At 36.6% G+C, this 19,925-nt stretch overlaps 1 protein-coding gene across 6 annotated transcripts in view; it reads left to right on the plus strand.

Moving 5' to 3' along the window:
- The first annotated feature begins 475 nt into the window (after window positions 1–475).
- The window catches only part of SERCA (ATPase sarcoplasmic/endoplasmic reticulum Ca2+ transporting SERCA), a 35,271-nt gene continuing 15,821 nt past the window's right edge, over window positions 476–19,925 (plus strand). For 2 of the 6 annotated variants that reach the window (XM_046628908.2, XM_046628905.2), the window contains exons 1-3: window positions 476–750; window positions 4,284–4,485; window positions 15,938–15,955. In XM_046628908.2, coding sequence (XP_046484864.1) covers window positions 4,368–4,485; window positions 15,938–15,955 — 136 coding nt within the window. In that variant the 5' untranslated portion in view covers window positions 476–750; window positions 4,284–4,367. Of the gene's footprint in view, window positions 751–826; window positions 851–2,121; window positions 2,353–3,679; window positions 3,817–4,283; window positions 4,486–15,937; window positions 15,956–19,925 lie in introns of those variants that run through there. The other 4 variants (XM_046628909.2, XM_069136572.1, XM_046628906.2 and 1 more) reach the window with 4 other exon arrangements.

The following is a 19,925-nucleotide window of genomic DNA, read 5'->3' on the forward strand; positions in this document are numbered from 1 at the left end:
TATATATATCCGTGAATGAATTACGCATTTTGTCTCTGTCTCCTTTCCCGCGCTCCCGGTTAAATCTGCGGATAGAATCTAGTTGCACCGTTCGGTCAGCTGATCTGCGCTAAATTTTTAGAGAAATTTTTCCCACCGCTAACCCCCTGAATTAGTTTTTCAAGGTCAAGTTAGCGGTGGAAAAATAATGAAAATACGACCCTCGCATCGTCTGAAATGAGAATAAAAGAAAAGAAGCGAAAAAAGAGCGGGAAGCATGTTTGAATTAGAACGTCGCGCGCGGTGATCGTTGAGACGCTGCGGCTGAATTAACGCGAAAAGCGATCACGCTTTTTTGTATATTAACGAGTGAAGAAACACATAGCGGACAAAAGTCGGGGGGCGACTGGCTTTCGGCCAGGTTTTCGCCTAGTTCGCCGAACCGCCGTCAGGTAGCGCTGTCGACGAGTATTTAACCGAATTTCACCGTCTCCCAGCGCCCCGTCTCGTCGCAAGCAGCGCAAGCGTTGCCGTTTGAAATTTATTTTTCCCCCCAAAGAAATCACGTTCATTCATCAACGAAAAATGTTCGCTTGAGAGCAGTTATCGTCGTATCCTTGGGCCCCCCGTATCTATCAATATAAGTGCTGCGTTGTTGGTTTTTCTCGTTGTTTTTGTAAGTTTTTTTTTTTTATTTTGTTCAACAACAAAACGACGTACACAGTGTTTTAAAACGTTATATTGTTGGGACTACGGTGCCCCTAAATACTGGTAAGTTCGGTACTCCTCCCCTCTCTACATTAACGGTGTTAAAAGTGGCATAAGTGTGCGACACAGTGAAACAAAAGGAAAGAAAAAAAAATAACGAAAAGTAAGAAACGAGAACAAAAAAAAAAAAAAAATTTATACTAAAACGAGATGTCATTTTGTAACGTATCGTATTCGAGAATCAGTGAACTTATATTGTGACATGTAAGGGTGACAGGCTCGAAAGGAAAGGAAATATCGCAGAAGGACCGAAACCTAAACGGCCAGGACTGTCTATGTGGATTATTATATCTAAATACTGTATCTTACGGCTGCATTTATTATATATACGGTGCATGTTTATAGGTGGCTGTATAAACCTGCGAAAATATTTCTCTTTTCACGAAACAAAGCTTCCCTTAGCATGTGAAAATATACGTAAAATTTTTGTTCATTCTAGTTATTATTGCAAAAATTTTTGTCATTTTTCTATACGGAGCACCTATTATTTGGAATTATTTCAACCGCTCGAAGGTAGGGATACATAGCCATGTGTTTGTAATGTGACTATCAGACAACAACTTGCTCGCGTAAAAACACTTCAAATATAAAACACCACATCGCATGTAGCATGCTGCAAGCTCGCGGTATTTGCGAACCATTCAAAGAAGCGGGGTCTGCTCATTTGTGCGTAAATCATATTTCGCCGTAAAACTTGTTATCAAAGCCTACATCGTTGCGTTATATAATTACTAAATGTTATATTTACCGCTATAATGCGATACTGCGAACGAACGGTATAGGAACAGCACCGGCCGAAAACACGCGAACAGTTAATCGTGCGCCAAAGTAGCGGTTTTCGCTGAATTCAAATTTTGAGCGCAGTTCGATCTTGGCGGGAGATTCAAACTCCCGCTCCCCAAAGTTCCGATACAATGCGTTTAGTGTCGCAGCTGAAGTCGTCCGCGCGTGTGTATGTATCGGTTGAAATAGCTTTTGACCACCTGTCAGCGATATATAATACCAGAGAATCCAAAGACGAGATTAGACTGGAAAAAATGACAGCGGAAAAACGAGGAGGTGGGAAAAAATAGAAAAGGACAAACCGGCGACAAGACGACCGCAGCATCGCGATATTGCGAAATTTATGCACGTATGCGAAGCTACAATTGCATCGTACGCGTTTTTCTAAAATTCAGCTAGCCAGCGGCGATTGTAAGATTCATATTGTAAGATTGAGTTGGCAGAACGTTGGCGTACGACTGGCCTACCCCTGCCAAAATAATTAGGAAGTCGTCGGAGAGATGTGCTAAAAGTGTTCGCTCGGGCACGCGCAATTTGGCCGCCGACCCACTCCGAGCCACCCCGAGACCCCCGGGCTGTCGAACGATAGTCGGCGACTCGGTCCGAGTCTCAGTCGCGAACTCATCCGCATAATCCGCGGCTGACAAATACCGACGGAACCTCGGATCGGGACGAGACGACTCGACTCTGCCGGATATACTCGCGGAGAGCCTGGGGCAAGTGCTTCCCGACTTCCCGCACCCAGCGCGTCTTATCTGCTCTCTATATTCATTTGCATCGCTGATTCTTATACCTTTAACTTGTCTCTTCTTATTGTTGAACGTAAGTGTGGCTGTAGCGAGGAAAATTTATTACATCTAAGCTGTGTGACGTTTGAACATATACGCGCAAGGTCGGACCGATTGGGATTCGGTCGGTATAATTGAAATTCCGGAATTATCGTGGAACTCGACGGGAACATCGGAATGTTTAGAATCTTTTAAACACTCGAAACGGAGCTTTCCGAGAATTCGGTCAATCTCAGCCGTGGTCATAACTATTATGACAAGAAGCCGCGAATAAACCTCGGCGGGTGTTTTCGAACCCAAAGACATTTTCAAACTTCGAACGCGTGTTCCGTAATAATTTCCATACCGTGCGTGAAATATAATCGTAGCGAAGTACATAAAAAAAAATAGAAGTTTACATTCGATTTTGGAAGAAGAAAATAACGTCACCCAAAACCCACCGCAACGATATTCGAATCCAATTATGAAAAGGATTATCCCGTGTCCGTTGGATAATAATTATTCGTAAAGTTACGCAACGACAAAATGCGGCTGGATGTCCTTTAGGCGTCTTAAAATACGCGCCAAGGAAATAGCCTAGCAGAAGTTCTGAAAATAACGAAGTGCGTCACAGGGGTAGGGTCACATGACAGGTTCGGGCCAATGGCGTAGCTCCACATGCTCCGATATGTTCGACTCGTTCGTTACCGCGCAGAGTGTCGCGGGCTGTTCGCATGGTGAAAAATCGTATAAAAGGTACAAAGAGTGCTACAGGGGGTTGAAACAACCCACAAAACCAAAACGGTCGTCTCCAACCTCGCGCAAAAGGTTCCCGATATCGCGAAATTCTTCGAAATAAACTACCGCCGGTTAGTTCCACCGTTTATCCGCCAGGCGGCGCACTATCGGCCTGATCGTAGTTCGCATCGTTGGCGTTCCATGTGTGCGTGCGTAAGTTCGGTTCGTTGAGCCAGTTTCGCGTAAGAGCTTGCGTGTAACCGTGTAACGGAACTCTAAAGTTGCTCGGTGGTTCTAACCCAGGGAGTTTATAGTTCATCGGTAGTCAGTCAGTCAGTCCGTCTATCCGTCCTTGTCTCTATCTCTGGCCAACCGACCGCATTGTCTCGCGTTAGTTCGTTCGTTGATCCGGTGTGCAGTAATACTAGATACGATAAAATAATATTATAAGAATAAGAACAAGGATAAGAGAAACGGGCAAATAACAAAAAGTTAAAAATGACGTGTAATTTCAACGCTGCTTGTCACGGCGCCCTGTGATCATCCTCCTCGTGTCGCAGAAAGTGATATACACATATATATATATACACACGCACACACAATATATCACATACGTGTATATATATATATATATATTAAAAATTACACCAGCTTACGCGGCAGTGTCGTCGCGCTGCGTTCAGCAGCCAGCAGTCGCCGTCGTCGATTCCTAACCTAAATATCCGACTTAACACCCGTCTCGTCGCTATTTCGCTTCGCCAAACGGGCAAACTGTTGACCGGTGAGTTGCATCTCCTCGCCCTTGACCCTCGGACATAGGAAAAAGTGGCCGAAGGGCGGTATCGTCGTTCCGATGTCGACGGGGCGAAAGTCACGCCGCATCGCGATTCCTCGCGATTCATTTCCCCTTCGTCACGCTCGCGTCTCTCGCTCACCTGGACGTTGACGCGATGTCTCGTTGTTGAAATCGAAACGGGAATTTGATAGGAAATAGTCACTCGATTCTTTCCACCTTTTATATTCTTTGTTAAATTTTCATCTCTCTCGTATCGCAATTTCTTTACTTATTTATTTAATTATTTATTTATTTATATATCTATTTATTTATTTATTATTGTTGTTACCGTTGGTGTTGTTGTTTTTATTATTGTTGCGGATCCCGTTATTCGACCTCCAATACCACCCGGGTGACGATGATTTTGCATTATTTTCAAACTACAATCTCTATCTTTTCTAAACTCTTTGCAGGATACAACTTTCGTGAATGACTGCCGATAGCTGCTGATACACCGATTACGCACAACTGGCTCCGAACTTAGCAGCAAGCTAACCATGGATGACGCCCACTGCAAGACTGTGGACGAGGTGCTAAACTACTTTAGCACCGACTCTGATAAAGGATTATCGCCCGATCAAGTTAAGAGGAACCAGGAAAAGTATGGCCTCAACGGTGAGTGAATGTTTTAACTTAATTTTTTCTACCTTCCACTCAATTATCGTTGGCCTGAAATTCTACTCGCCGCTTTCCACCGCGCCGAATCAAGAGCAAAGAAACCAGACAGCCACCTGTTTTAACGCTATCAGCGCAATTACAACTTGCAGCCTCGGCTCGAGCAGTGTCTGCCAAGTTGCAAGCGGCGGTGATAAATCACTCCCCGTGCATAAACCTGTCGCTTGTGAAAATAAAATGAATAGGATAAACAAGAAATGCCTTCGCTTTTCGTAACCAGTAGGCCAGCAATTCTGCAACTCGGTATCTAGATGAGCCACAGATATTCACCTTGAATATTCGATACGTGTGTGAAAGATGGGGAAATAAGGAGGGGATATAAGAAAAAGGTCAAGAAGATGTGGTTGGGCTGCCTAAACTTGAGCCAAATACTTTCGGTGTGGAAATAACGGAACTACATTAACTGGAGAGTGAAATAGAATAAGATAAATACGGGTCGTGGGATTTTAGCGATAATCAAAAGGTCAGAATTAACTAATCCTCGACGCGTCCGATGTGGATGTTATAGATAGACCTGTCGGTGTGGAATAGTGAAATCTAAACATACAAAATTCTCTCGTGCCTCTCTCTAATTTCTCCTCCGCCTCTCGGCGAAGCTTTTGATTGATAGTTACAGCGGCACATATCTTGAGCTTTTCCTGGACTTCTCATCACCCAGTCGGTATTTATTTATTCACTACCCCCCCCCCCCCCCCCTCCCTCCTCTTCTTGAATCTATCAAAATTCAATTCGTTTTACTCTGAACATTTGTACTGAATCGTATTTCCCGAAGGATTGAGAAATCGGGTTGCTCAATTTTTATGAAAAGATGTTACATTTGTATCGAGTGCAAATAACACGAAAGAAAAAATCTTGTACCTGGGTGATATAATTTTTTTTTTTTCTTTTTTCTTCTCAAACCAAACAGAAAATCAAAGCAAAGTATGTACAGTGCTGGTTAAATTGCCAAGTATTAGAAACTTCCGCAATTACTTTTTGTTTTTGTCTTCTTGCAACGAAGAAGGAAATAATATTACATGCCCTAGGATCTCGCCGTGTTTTTGTTCGCATTGTAAGCGTTATAACAGCAACAAACAATATTAAATATTTTTTTTTTTTTCTTGTCGTTTTTTCGAATACCCAATTGAATTATTTCCTCGTCGGTCGCGTTCCTTACGCCTGAAATACCGCGCTGTTCGGTCAGCTGGCTGCATATATTGATTGCGCGACCTGGTGCAGGCAGGTCGCCGGATTCCTCGCTTATGTGTACAATGTACGCACAATGGTGTATTTATACATGTATATGTACAGGAATGAGAACGCGGAAAAAGATGTGCAGTAAGCACTGCGAATAGTTTTTGCACGCCTGAAGAAAAAACGCTCGATCACCGTAATGTTTGATTTTTCCTGAGTGGAGAGAGGGATGAACTAAAAAAAAAAAAATCGCCCGTATACTCACTCGCTTATAATTATGAAAATTTGAAAAGACGAAGAATATAACATAGAAATGTAAAATTTGGAATCTCTGATACGATTTTACATTATTATCACCTAGACGAATTCTTACGATTCTAAATTCCGACCTTTGATGTTTCTTTTCGCATCTCCATGCTTTGGTCTTTCCATATTTTTAAATTATATGTAAATCAAATTATCGCTACTTTGAAAATTTCGTATCCTCGTGGATGTTGCGTTTTTATATTTATTTTTTTTTTTTTGATCACTCTATATTCTTGCTTCCCCCCCCCCCCCCCCCCCCCCCCCCCCCCCCTCCACCTCCCACCCTCTAAGCAAGTAATTTTTATTCATCCGAAACGCGTCCGAGGAAGGGAAAGGGAATGTGCGGAGGGGGGGATTCGTCGTTCGTCGAAAATGACAGGTGATCGCATCTCGGGCGTGCGGTGAGTAGGAGAGGCCTTCCGCCTGCAAATTGCTTATGTAAGTTTTATATTTTCGTTTAGAGCCCCGGCTGCCGAGGAGAGCGGATCAAGCGAGCAACGGGCTAGGCTAGAGATTCCGATCTTACTTCGAGTCTCCTAGAGAGACCCCCGCGAAGCACACTCGCCTATCCCGTCCACGTGTCCGACGACGAACGCTTCTCGCCTCTCGAATTTCCAGGGTTTCACGACCAATTTAGCACAAACTTTTTCTCTCGGGTATTTTTATAATTTTTATTTTCGTATTATTCCCACCTACCTCTACACCCAACTACTCGTATTGTATACGTACGTACGCACATTCGTAACGTCAAAAGTTATATACCTAGCGGAAAGTAAAAGAAAGATCAGCCCCGTCATCCCCCCTCCACCCTCACACTAAGTATATAATTATCATCGTACAGCAAAATCAACAACCTTTCTCTATCACTCTCTCTCCGATAAAATATATAAATATATCGAGGTGTTTCCGAAAAAGATAATTTGCAGTTTTTTGTTTTTTTTGTTTTTTTTTTCGGCATTCCCTAAAAAATTTATTCCTCAGGTTAAAAAGAAAGATTTTGGGAAATAATGAGCTTTCTGCGTTATGTAACCAAGATTGCCAATATTTGATTTTTCACTTTTTCTTAAGATATTTTTTTGAATATTTTAAGCAACGAGTTGTAGCATTTCAATTATTATTTGTTTTTATTCTTAATTTCTCAACCGAAATATCACGATCCATAGCATAAGAATGTAGATCGAATGGGAATCTTATATTCGTAATTTAAAAATTCGTATTGAATAATAATTACTTTATGAGATCGAATTGATAATGAATAAATCGTCAAATGCACTTCTCGAAAATCAACTGGAGACGTAATATTACACGTGGAGTTGGTCTTCATTACGATGTTTAATTGATATTTTGATTGACTTAAGCAATAAATGAAAACAAATTTTTGTTCAATATTCTCCATGAGTTAAAAAAAATCAAACTAGGACGATTTTCTACGTAACGTAGAACGCTCAGCTATTTCTCAGAATTTTTCTTTCACATTGAAAAATCGCAAATTATTATTTTCTGAACCAGATTATTTATATATACATACCCGAAAAAATGTAATATTTTTGTCCGTTGCAAATCGACGAGGTTCAAGTTTGTGTCCAACGTTAATATATCAAATATATACATATACATATATATATATATATACGTATAGGAATTAAATTGAGCAATGATGAAAGCATTATTCACGTTACGTTAATGATGAAGAATATTTACGAGATGGTGAAAACGAGAAATGAACATTAAATTTTACGTTATTGGAACGGTAATTTATGCGTTCTTGGTTTTCGGTTTCTTTTTTCTCTCTTTCTTATCTTTCCATTCTCCCTCCAACGTTTTCGGTGTATTATTATATTTTACGTTGCCGAAGTAGTTCAATTTTTTTATGTTCACGATGTATTTTTGCGCCGATGTTATGTACATTATACACGAAAGAATTTAAACTACCGAAGTACAAAAATCTCGTCATCCTACGGCATTAATCGAAAAAATAAACAAAACGGCGAGGTAAATTCAACGATTTTTATTTGCTCAAGTGGCACATGTGCGCCATATATCTTTACACCTCCTTCTCAAAGCTCCTTCTACTCCTTCCATCGAAATTTTTGTTTCCATATCATCGTAACATTTCGCGAACGTTCCGTCAATACTCCTGAATATATGTAGGATGGTAAAATTGAAGAGTAGGTTTATTTTTTGTTTTTTTTGTTTTTATTTTTGTTTGATATAAAAATCAAAGTAAAGAAAAAAACAGCCGTGCGAAATAGGGTGGAAATATTTGACCGGATTATGAGGAAATAATAACGTCTTATTCTCTCGACGTCTTATTATTGCTCAGTTTAAGACTATAATCTGATGAGATAACGATTCATTGTCTCAATTTTTGCCTAATCGATTTTATTATCGTAACTTTATATCTGCAATTCGTCGCCAAGAAGATGATTATCAGGCACATAACACAGCGCAAATTAATAAAAACCGTAAAATCTGTCACGGTGTAACGATTTTTGTTTAAATCGGTTATTATTATATGTATGTATATATATATATGAAATGCAATCGACGAGTTCGATCGTCTTAATTTTAATTCAAATTTCGTATCAATTTCACCGATCTACGAAGAAGCTCTTATTACGCTACATTAAACCTTGTTTCTGTTTTAATAGAATTTATATAGAATGTGAAGATGAGGTGTTTTTTTTTTTTTTTTTTTTTTCATTTCGCCCACTAAATATTTGCATATGTAGGGTTAAACCCAATTATTGACCCTTTTATTTTCCAAAATTATAAATTTACGGTACAAATTGTGAATTCATCGATAACTAAAACCAATCGCTAGATGATTTAGACACTGCAAATTTATTTATTGGTAATTTTATAACCGAGGATCGAACATGTACAAACAAAAATGTCGATAATTGGGTCAGAGTCGATAAATGATACACTCACTTTATATTATGATCTAGTAATTTTTCACGCAAATCTTTTCTTGTGCACCGATATCAAGATGCACATATTTACTTATCTTATTTTCTTCTTCGTTAATTTATTCTCTGCGTGTAAAATTTCCCAGTATCTCTCTCTCTCTCTCTCTCTCTCTCTCTCTCTCTCTCTCTCTCTCTCTCTCTCTCTCTCTTTCTCTCTCTCTCTCTCTCGGTACAGTTCGTCATTCGGTGATCTCTTGACGTAGGTACATTACCACTCGATCGTTAATGACGTCATAGATATCACTACTCCATTCTCTTAGGCAGTTATGCCGCTGGAATAAAGAAGTAGGGAATATAATTAAATATATTATGGCGTCCGGTTCACCTTGCGCGTTACGAAATATCATATTATAGGTAGTACATGATATTCGCGTGTTTGAATTATTTTACAGATACTCGATTTCGAAAACGCAACGTCGTCAAGTTTTATCAATATTTCAACAAATGATGCACTGTTTTAAATGGAAATATACTCTCGTGCGACAAATGGACAAATTTTATATAATTCATTGTCGGAGGTGAATAATTAACATATATATATATATAATTGATACTTGTGAAAATGATAATAAAAACAACAACAATAATAATAATAGTAACAATAACAATAATGACACTGCAGAATTAACGATAGAAAAATGGCGTTTCCTCCTCTGAACGAAGTGCGAATATAATAGACGACGTATCTCTGTTAATTGGTGCGATCAAGAAGTCAATGATTGTGATTTATGCACTGAGAAAAGAATTTGTTTACTGTTCAACAAACGTATATTTGGATATGGTGAAATAAATGTTTCGTTATTATTTTTAAATTTTATTTGAGCGAACATACGATTTGTTAACTATTAACAAATATGTATCTATCATTACTTGGCTTGACTCAAATTTGATAATAATAACGAAAAATTTATTTCGTTGTATCCAAGTATAAGTTTTTTTAACAGTAAACGAACCCTCTTCTCGCTGTGCGTGATTTTTTAATATTATTTACAACGTTACGTTGTCTCGTGTGTATTTATGCGCATGAAGAAACATCAATCAAGGGTCTTAATCTTTGAGTAGATTCGAAATACGAGAAAGAGAAGACTTTGAATATATTACACGTACAGCGGCTGCTAGTGTTCAAGCACAGCTTTATTACCTGGCCATTCGTTTTTTACGGCTCGTCTGCAGTTGTAGGAGAAAAAAATAGGGTCAATTGTAAGATGAAGATTTTTTATTTCGCGATTATTCATTTTTTTTTTTTTTTTTTTTTCAATTTTTTTCTTCCACCCCTGCAAATTGTACAGCGCTTATTCACGATCTGATCAAAGACGGAGATTCGATATAAATTTTCATTAATTTTTATCTAGAAAAATAGTTGAACAAACGGGGTCTTAACTGACTCAAGTCAGCCTTTGAACTTGACGTTTTCAAACTCGTTTCAAACTTGAATAATAATAACAACATCAATAATAATGATGATTAAAAGAAAAAAAAAAAATTGCAACATTACTTTAAATTCGTGATCAGCGATAAAAAACAAAAACGTTATAATACCGATTTTCATTCGAATAAGTTGATCCATTCTCAAGATATCACTTTTATTTTATTCATTATAATTTTCTTTTTCGAATAATTCGAAAATCACCGAGCCGATCAAAGTCAGACACAAATCAGTCCTAAGTTTGGAAAAGTCGCGTTGATCGGGACTAAAATCATAAAAATCCGATAACTCAACGTTTTATTTACTGGGTCATTACAATAACTTCTATTTTTTTTTTTTCTTTTTTTTTTCTCTGAAAATAGAGAAACGGGTAGTTGAAAAAATATTCAAAAAATATGGAAAATGAAAAGCTGATCAAAGCAAATAACGAATAATAATTGTCTTTGTGCCGGATCATTCGGATTTCGCAATATTTGTTTAAAAACGATATTCGAAACGAAATTGTCGTTCGATATTAATCGATCATCTCTGCGTAACTTTGGACAGTTGTTAATATTTTTCCCAGTCTCATCAGCGGCTTCATTGTTAATGCTAAATTTATTAATTAATGTGAAATATGTTAAACAAGTCTTAACGATTAACGATCGACGGGCGAAAGGAAAGGTCGCGGGCTTCTCATACTTTATATATATATATAATTTATTTATATATATATAGATGTAAACACAGACGATGTGTGCTCGACGATAGGTTTTTATCACGGATCGTCTCGATCCTTGTGACGTAACACGCTGTTTATCACCACGTTGCAGGGATTTCGTAATAAATCTAAACGCTGCCGAATAGCGGAATTGTATAAAACGTTTGGATATTAAGAAATTTTATTACCGCTTTATTTATGGCTCGTATTCCTTTGTACTATTCTTCTATATTCCTCATTTTCATTTCTCAGCTCTTTTTCCAATTCTCCGTTTAGTAGCAGGCATTCATAAATAATCGAGTCTTTCTGCGTAGTAACTTGTATTTTCGTATGAACTTTGTAATCGCGATTTTATCCTAGTATCATGATTTAATCATTGTACAAATACCCGACACAATTACTGCTTATTTCAATCATACGATAGTTGTAATACTGGAAAAATTAATTCCTCGCGCGACAAAAAATTCCATTTTCATTCGTATCGTAGGAAGGTGTCTAACAATAATTAAAACCCGTTGCGATTCAACGTTATCGTTCACGCGAGAATAAAAAAATATACCAAATATCGTATGAATCACAAAACTGTGCACAGTAAAATTTTCCGTGTGATAAACAAAAAAAAAAAACAAGATTCTCTTTCTTTCTGCTGACGTTAAAGAAAAATGGTCGATTATAAAGTTGAAAAATTGTCTATAAAATTGATGATTCATAACTCATGTATGCTAAAATTGGTGATCACGTTATCAAAGTACGGATTTTGACTGACCCAATTTTCATATCATATGTGTATATATACATAGATATACATATGCATGTACATAATATCAATCGTAGTTAATACCTGCGGTGGTATTAAATTTTTTTCCATCATGTCATATTTTCAGCGTATATTTCTTTATTATTGTCTCTTTTTCCGTCCGTTGATTTCTAGTTGATTCAAGCTTGATCGATTCGATTTAATTGCACTAAATATATACCTATGTTTGTATACTCATTGTGTGTGTACATAGCCTTCGGGTCGAATATATATATATACATATATAGATTGTATATCTGATTAATGCTGGTGCAAAAATGTCTTATATATTTTCATAGGTCGAAATCGTTGATATCTCATTCTTTCTTTCCCTTTTTTTTTTTTTTTTCAAGCTTTCTCGTTTCCGTTCATTTATTCCATTAATCGTGGACAGGAGTGAAATTTCGACGAATCGATCTTCCTTACAGACATGTTAACAATCATAACTGTTACTTTACTTTCGCGAAAAATTCACACAGCAAAGAAACAAATTTGTGTCATATTTATCGTTTATCGATCAATTGATGCAGGTATAACGGTCAATTAGTGTGTCTGTCTGCGTTATCTTTCATCACTTCCGTATACGTGATATTAACGTACATGCAATCATCGTTATCGCTTAGAATCATCGGTGAAAAAACACCTTCTACCGTGTCACGACACATTATACGTTTATCGTCTATTTCACAAAGAATTATAGAAAGAGAAATCGAATTGACGAATAAAATTATTGAATTATAATTATTATTATTATCGTTGTTGTTACTGTTATTAATCGTGTTGATAAAGAAAAAGAAACTTTTCCCTTTCTTTCGAACAATTTTGTATACGCAAAATATTTTTTTTCGTCATCTTAATAACTTCTCTCTTCTGTTATCAATCGCGCGAATAAAAAAATATTAGGTATATTATATAATCCATTATAGGTCTCATTGTGTAGTGATACGAAATGAAAGATCAAATCACAGTAGCAAGCATCATCAAGCAAGGCCGTTATGAGTATACATTCGGGTAATAGGAAAAACGGAGGGGGGGGGGGGGGACAAAAATGAGAAAAATAAATTAAACTACGACAACGATTAACAGTCGAAATAGGCGATAATCGAGTCGGAACGATTCGTTGACCTTGCGGGAATATTTTCTAATCCTATGTCGCGAACGTTGTATAAACTTGCAAAGTTTAAACACAAGTATCGTGGATGTATAAAATATAATATAAATAATGTATAATATAATATACATGATATAAAATAACAGCGTGTTAATAATCGCGACGATGAAATATTGACGAAACTTTCCCGTGTACGATTGATTAATTAATATGTTGTTAGTTGTTTGTTTTTTTTTTTTTTACTCTCTATTCTCGCACATTTATTCGCGTATAATAGATGAATGATCGTTGTATCATTTTTATTGATAATTTTCCTTAATTTTTTTCTTTTTTTTTTGCCATCTTATGTTTGAAAAAACTTATTATTTATTCTGGCATAAATATATATGTCTGGTAGCAATCGATTTTCTTTGTAACAAGATTTTCATAAAATAGCTTGAATATTGATAGGTATTATTTTTGGTTTGTCCTTCAGTCTTTTTTCTCTCTTTTTTTTTTTTTTTTCTTCGTGCGTAATCGGATAGTCTTTCTAACTGTGCTGTAATCATGTAGACGTTTCGGTTTACCAGATCTTACGTCTTACGAATTGAGCTGTGACCTAGAGATGAAGAAGGCAAAAAGTTGAATAATGATAGTATTAATAAATGGAAAAAAAAAAAATAACTAAAATAACGTACAAATTATAGACAATATAATATAGAATATAAACGGTGTCGAAGTTAGTAACGTTATCGTAACGAAATATTGGGGAAAAAATCATTATTTTCTATTTCTATGTTTCTAATTTTACAAATTATTTTTAAAGAAACTAAGATTTCCAAATATTTTTGTATCGTTTTGTTGAGATTTACGGAATTTCAAAGAATTCCAAAATCTCGAACTAACTGTTTTTCCTCAGCATAAATCGTTACGATAACGTTACTAACTTCAATATGACGATTGTAAAGGAAAAATGAATACATAACCATCGTAAAATAGTGGAGAAATATTATTGTATAATGTGGTCCGTATAAATATACCGTCACACGCGTAAAAATTGATTTTCAGTTTACTTTGGCAAAGTTCACATCGCTCTATGTGTATATATATATATATATATATACACACGCTAAACTATACTAATGAAAATCGAATTAGACGGACGACAGGTTTGTAATACTGAAAACTACACAGGCGATCTATAAACCTCTGTTCTTACAGTAAATACAAAACTTGTATAATAACCTTCTGGCATCTTTTTATTACAATGTATACACGCAAGGATTATTTTACATGCGTTACTGACAAATTGACACATAGCCTATATACAATTTCTCTGAAGCATACATTTTCATTTTTTCTCTTCCAATACATTAATATTGTTATTTAATACAGATGGGAAAAAAATTATGAAAATAATTCAGTAGTGAAAAACAAATTCATACATATTTTCGATTGTAATACGTTCGCGTTGCAATTATTATTTTTCAAAATTTAATACGCCTGTTTATTTCAATAGATTATAAAAAAAAAAAAAAAAGAAAATCTACTTTACAATTTTTCTGTTGACTGTTTTAAGCGAATCGTTTATTCGATGTATTGTTTGTAAATCATTTTTAAGACAAATTACGAAGTTGCTGGAAGTAGTTTCATTGCGAGAGGCGTGATTACGCATTATGGACTGTAACTTGCGGTTCGCCTCTGATTCTCTCACAAATCCGTCGAGTATCACTGAAGAAGAAAAAATGTTACACGTACACGTGTAAATAAACCGGAAAGTGGAGTCGCCTCGTAGTTGAAAAATTGCGGTGCACGTTGCTTCCGGTTTTACTTTCCGCTTGTATGCAAGACGCTTGCATGTACATTTATGTTGCACATTTACACTCTACGCGTAATTACAAGGAAACGAGTGGCTGTCTGATCGTGAGTTTCTCAGAGATAGCATACAAGAAGCGATATGACTGCGCTGAACCGCTACGTTGAAAAGGAATGCGATGTAGAATAAAACATCCAAGAACAAAATAAAAAAACGCGTCTAGGTATTAAAATAGGATTCTATATACGCGCAAGGAAGTTGGTGAAAAAAAGTTGAGTGAAGAAAAGAAATTAAATGGGGAGGAACTAAAAAGAGCGGGAAAAATAGAGAGGGAGGGAGAGAGATTGAGACGTGCATGCGTTACAAGTTACTCACAAGATTGACGGGTGTATATTTATTTATTTCATCTCTGTAAAAGCACGTGCATCATTTATGAAAGAAAGAGGCACAGACTTAATGAACGAAAAACACACGCTTATGAATTCAAACGCTCGTTGTTGGCGATTGAAAATGAAATTTTTACGGTGCTTACGATTGTAGAATCAATCGTTTCTGCATTTTATTGAACTGGGAGAAAGTTCCCGCTCTTCGAATCTACTTCGAGAAGTATTCGTCCGTCAGCGACATCTCGCGATTAAAATGAGAGCTAATTAATCAAACGCCCCCTTTCTCACTTTGAAAACAATATTTTTTTTTTTTTTTTTTTCTAATTTTATTTCTATTCAAGTTGAGAAAAAAAAAATCCCCCCGGGCATAAATTTGTTACACGACAAATATTTGTTTGTAAATAAATATCAAGGAAATTAATCGGAGGAAAGTTGCGAGTCGATCGATATGTCGCGAAAGAATTCTTTCTATACATATATACTTATGCAATTTATATGCTGTTATATAACTATGTGTACCAATTAGTTACAGTATGTTTACTTGGTCGTTTTTATACGCCCGTATTTCTGTACATAAAACCTGCTTTTGATAGTTAATATTATTTTTCATCAGGTCAAACTCAATCTGTCACGGCCATAGCCTATATTTCTGTAAAAGTGTACGTTATGTATTATATAACGAGTATGCAACTTGTAACTGACGCTTTCCTTTCTCTTTCTGTTTCAGAACTGCCAGCTGAGGAGGGTAAGTGAAAAAAAAAAAATACAGCAATTTATGTTTATTGTGTACATGATAAACATTCGGATTCCGGATAGACGGAAAATGAATCAACCTCTTTTTTTTTTGTATGTACATCGAATATGTTGATCTATGTATCTCTGTACGTATGTATTCGTTCAAGTTTCATCTGCGTACAAGAAAAATCTCCGCGAAAATGTTCGGAGAGAATTTTTTACTCGGGTACAACAAATCTCAAAGGATAATAAGAGACGGTAAATATTCATTATTCGTCGAATCTGAAAATTCTCCGTCCGAAAAATTATTGATCATTTTATCGCACGTGTAATAGGGAGTAAAAATTTTCAACTAACAAGCAAGAATTTTTCTCTTCTCTTAACGACTTCTGATTTTATACGATACCCGGAGGCAATGTAGGGGGAAAAAAAAACTGTTTCAATTTCATTCGGAGACAAGGGGTAAAAAGTGAAAGAAAGTAAACGAGAAAAAAAAAATGTCGTAGAAAATAGAAATAAACCAAATGAAACGGCAACAGAGAGCAGTAAATAAAGAAACTGTAATAATTTATCGATTATACGAATTATGTAACGATTGGAATCTCCGCCACAGGCAATGGATATGTACAATAGAGTAGTTTTTATTTTTTACTTTTTCGAATTTGGACTTGTCCGCCACCCAGGTTAGTTCCAAATACATGAATAAGAATCCCCTCCAAAGCACTGATCTCTTTTATCTCAACCCTAAACCCTCGCGCAAGAGCCGTGAAGTTTGTCATTTAAAATATTACACACGTTTTTACTACATTTTCAGTATATATTTCCTCCCGGGAAGAATTGTTTGTGCAATAAAAATAAAAAAAAAATCAGTCACTGCGTGAAATCAGTGAGCATTAATTCTAATATTGAATAAAGATATCAAGCATTGTCTGTGGATCGTTGTTACGTCAGCTGTATCCGATTAGAATTGAGCTTTTTTGTGAGTTTCACACCAGTGGACGATTTTTCCATTTACTGTGTTGATATTAATTTTGTCAAATAGTAGCATCAATGCTGATTGATTTTTCTACAAATAGTTACTCCCATGATCAAATATATGTACACAGTGTACTAAAATTTAAGTAAAAATACGTATATTTTAAATGGCAAACTTCACAAACCTTGCTCTCTTGTGCTTTTCGTGTTTTTCGAAACCTACTCGTGCTTTCGCGGGGATTTCGATTCATTTGTTTGGAATCAATTTGTGGGGAGGGGGGGGGGGGGGGGGGGGGTGTCGCTATCAAATTTCGAAAAATTCCAAAATAAGGATCGCCCTAATAATGTCACGTATAATCATTACACGGCCAACCTGTGCGAAGCAAGCTTGTGCTTTCCGCACTTGTGGGTGATCTTCCAAACAAACACACGAGTAATTTACACTCTCTCGCATGTGTCCTGCGTCCTATATAGACACGCGCATACGGGTATATATGGAGCATTCCACGTCAGATTAACCTGACCAAAAGCCTGACCTCTCGTAATTTGTTTAAACTTTGTGATAACCTTCCGTTACTTGTCGATAATATTTGTGATTCTTCAAAGATTTTTATTCGTCGACGGTCAGACGTTAGCGTTCTGTATAAAATGCATGCGGAAATTGGGAATATCCGAAGTTTAATTGAGTATAACTCGAAAATTATCACCAAGAAGATACGCAGAAATTTATCGAGGCCGCTGAAATTTCATGAAGACTCAAAAAATATCAGTCTTTGAAATTTTTCTAAACGGTTAAATTTTTTCGATAAAAATTTCACAGGATATATTCCCTCTCTTATTATTAAAAAACTTCTCCCGTGTAAACTTCATCATGGGTCAGGATTTCGTTTCAAAGCTGTAAATTTTTTCCGAACTGTTTTGTAAGAAAAAAAAAATGAATAAATAAAAGAGGTTTATTGTTGTTATTATTGTTATTATTATTGTTATTATTATTATTTTAGACCAACAGAAATTTTTCACAAAGTTTATACCAAATTTGAGATGGTCAGGTCGATCTGACGTGGAATGCCCGATATATTGTATAATACTCGCGTGTACAAGTATAGGTGTTGTGTTGCGTGTACCGGAGAATTTGGCCTCAAATTGATACGCGCTGCTGTTATGGATCCGTGAAAACGATCGGATAGACAAGCCGAGCCAAGCCAAACTTATAAACCAAACCAAACGAAAGGAAAGGAAACGAAACGAAACTAAACTAAACGAAACTAAACCAAGCCACCGGCGGCCCGCCGCACAGCCGCAACAAATTTTCGTCTCTAATATCTTCCCGTGCATGCTGTGAATATATGTATATGTATATATGTACACACACACACACACACGTGAACAAGTACGTTCAAACCTACGTCAAAGCCGACCGTCCGCGCTTCGGTTTTAACGGTGAAATTCTGCAGCCATCCCTAAATTTGTGATCCAACGATTATTCGGTGACGTTGCTGCAGCTATATATAATGGCAGGCGGCTCTTCAGAGTGCTTCAGAGCACTGGTGTGCAGCCAAATCCGTTATACGGTTCACGTGTACGTAATTACGTTACCTATCTCTGCTGCACAGCTGACAAGAGACTCGTCGTGTATCGGGGAGGGGGGGGGGAATTTGTTTGAAAATCCGAATGGCTGCCAGGTACAGGAAACATTTCCGCCGAAAAGGGTTGCGCGACGTACGGCGGGTGAAGTTTCTAGTTTTGTTCTTTTATTTTTTATTTTTATTATTTTCACTCATTTTTTTTTTTTTTTTTTTTTTTTTTTTGCCACAAATGTATAATATTTTCTTTTAACCATCGCGATAGAGTTCGACGTATCGGCGCGGTAATCGATTCGAGTAAATAAAGTTCCCTGTTGGACTGAAAGAATGTGGGAAACGAAGGGAAACAAAAATGCACAAATTTCTATTTTCATTAACCGGGAAATTTAGCAATAAAAATTGTGATTAAATTCTGCACATTAGAAGACACTTGAAAGCGAAATTTCATATAGCTGATTGTCAAAAAAAAAAAATTAAACCTTGTTCGACTTACGCGCTGTACAACAATATGTTGCAAGTGTTGCGCAAAAAACCTAATTTTTTTTTTTTTGTCACTTCCCACTTACTTTCTTTCCTTAGCGCCCGTGTTTATTATTTTCTTGGCAGTAAAATTCACGTAGCCGAAATTAAATGACATTCGCAGAGTTTTTACTGCAAGAATTACCAAACCAGAGTTAGCCAATTGTGGCTGACGGGTGTAACAAAATTTTTGGCAAGATTATAAGAGTTGGTACACAGAGTCGACCTCTATTACAGACCCCGCTTGCAGAAAGTAAGTGTTGAAATTTGACTCTAAGTCTCCCGTAACAATAGACTCTTGAAATTTGTTACCCGTAGAGAAGTTAATGAGTTGCGATGCTGAAAATTTCAGCGATTCTTACAGAGCTTTGTCTGCAATCGGAGAATCTTAAAGTAGAGGGGTAAAAAAAAAAAAAACAAAAAAAAAAAAATCAAACACGATATGAAACAGCTTTACGTGCAATCGTGGTTGATAGATTTGGTTTCTTTCTTTCTTTCTTCTTTTTTTCATTTATTGTTTCAAATTTCATGAAGTGAAAACGAAGAAATATGTTTCTATTTCGACATCCGTTTTCGCGTTACAAATTTCCTGTACTGCTATTGTACAATGGAAATCAATCCAATCATATCCAACCTTCGCTACTTTGTCTCTCACTACGGTATTAAAGGACCTTTCATAGGCCACCGGCTATAACAGGCTTAACGGGGATTCAATTAGTGGGTGCTAGAAGCAGCTACAAACGTTCATTTTAATATTCGAAATTCATTTTTACATTAAAACACGTTTATATTTCCATGTAATATATACATACGCGAAGGTATTTCGACGAATTGAATTTTCATTCCGTACTGCGGAACTGTACATCAACGGAAGATTACTAAATACTTGATTCTCAATTTATA

This window comes from Neodiprion pinetum, chromosome 5 (genome assembly GCF_021155775.2).
Source record: "Neodiprion pinetum isolate iyNeoPine1 chromosome 5, iyNeoPine1.2, whole genome shotgun sequence".
NCBI classification, from domain to species: Eukaryota; Metazoa; Arthropoda; class Insecta; order Hymenoptera; family Diprionidae; genus Neodiprion; species Neodiprion pinetum.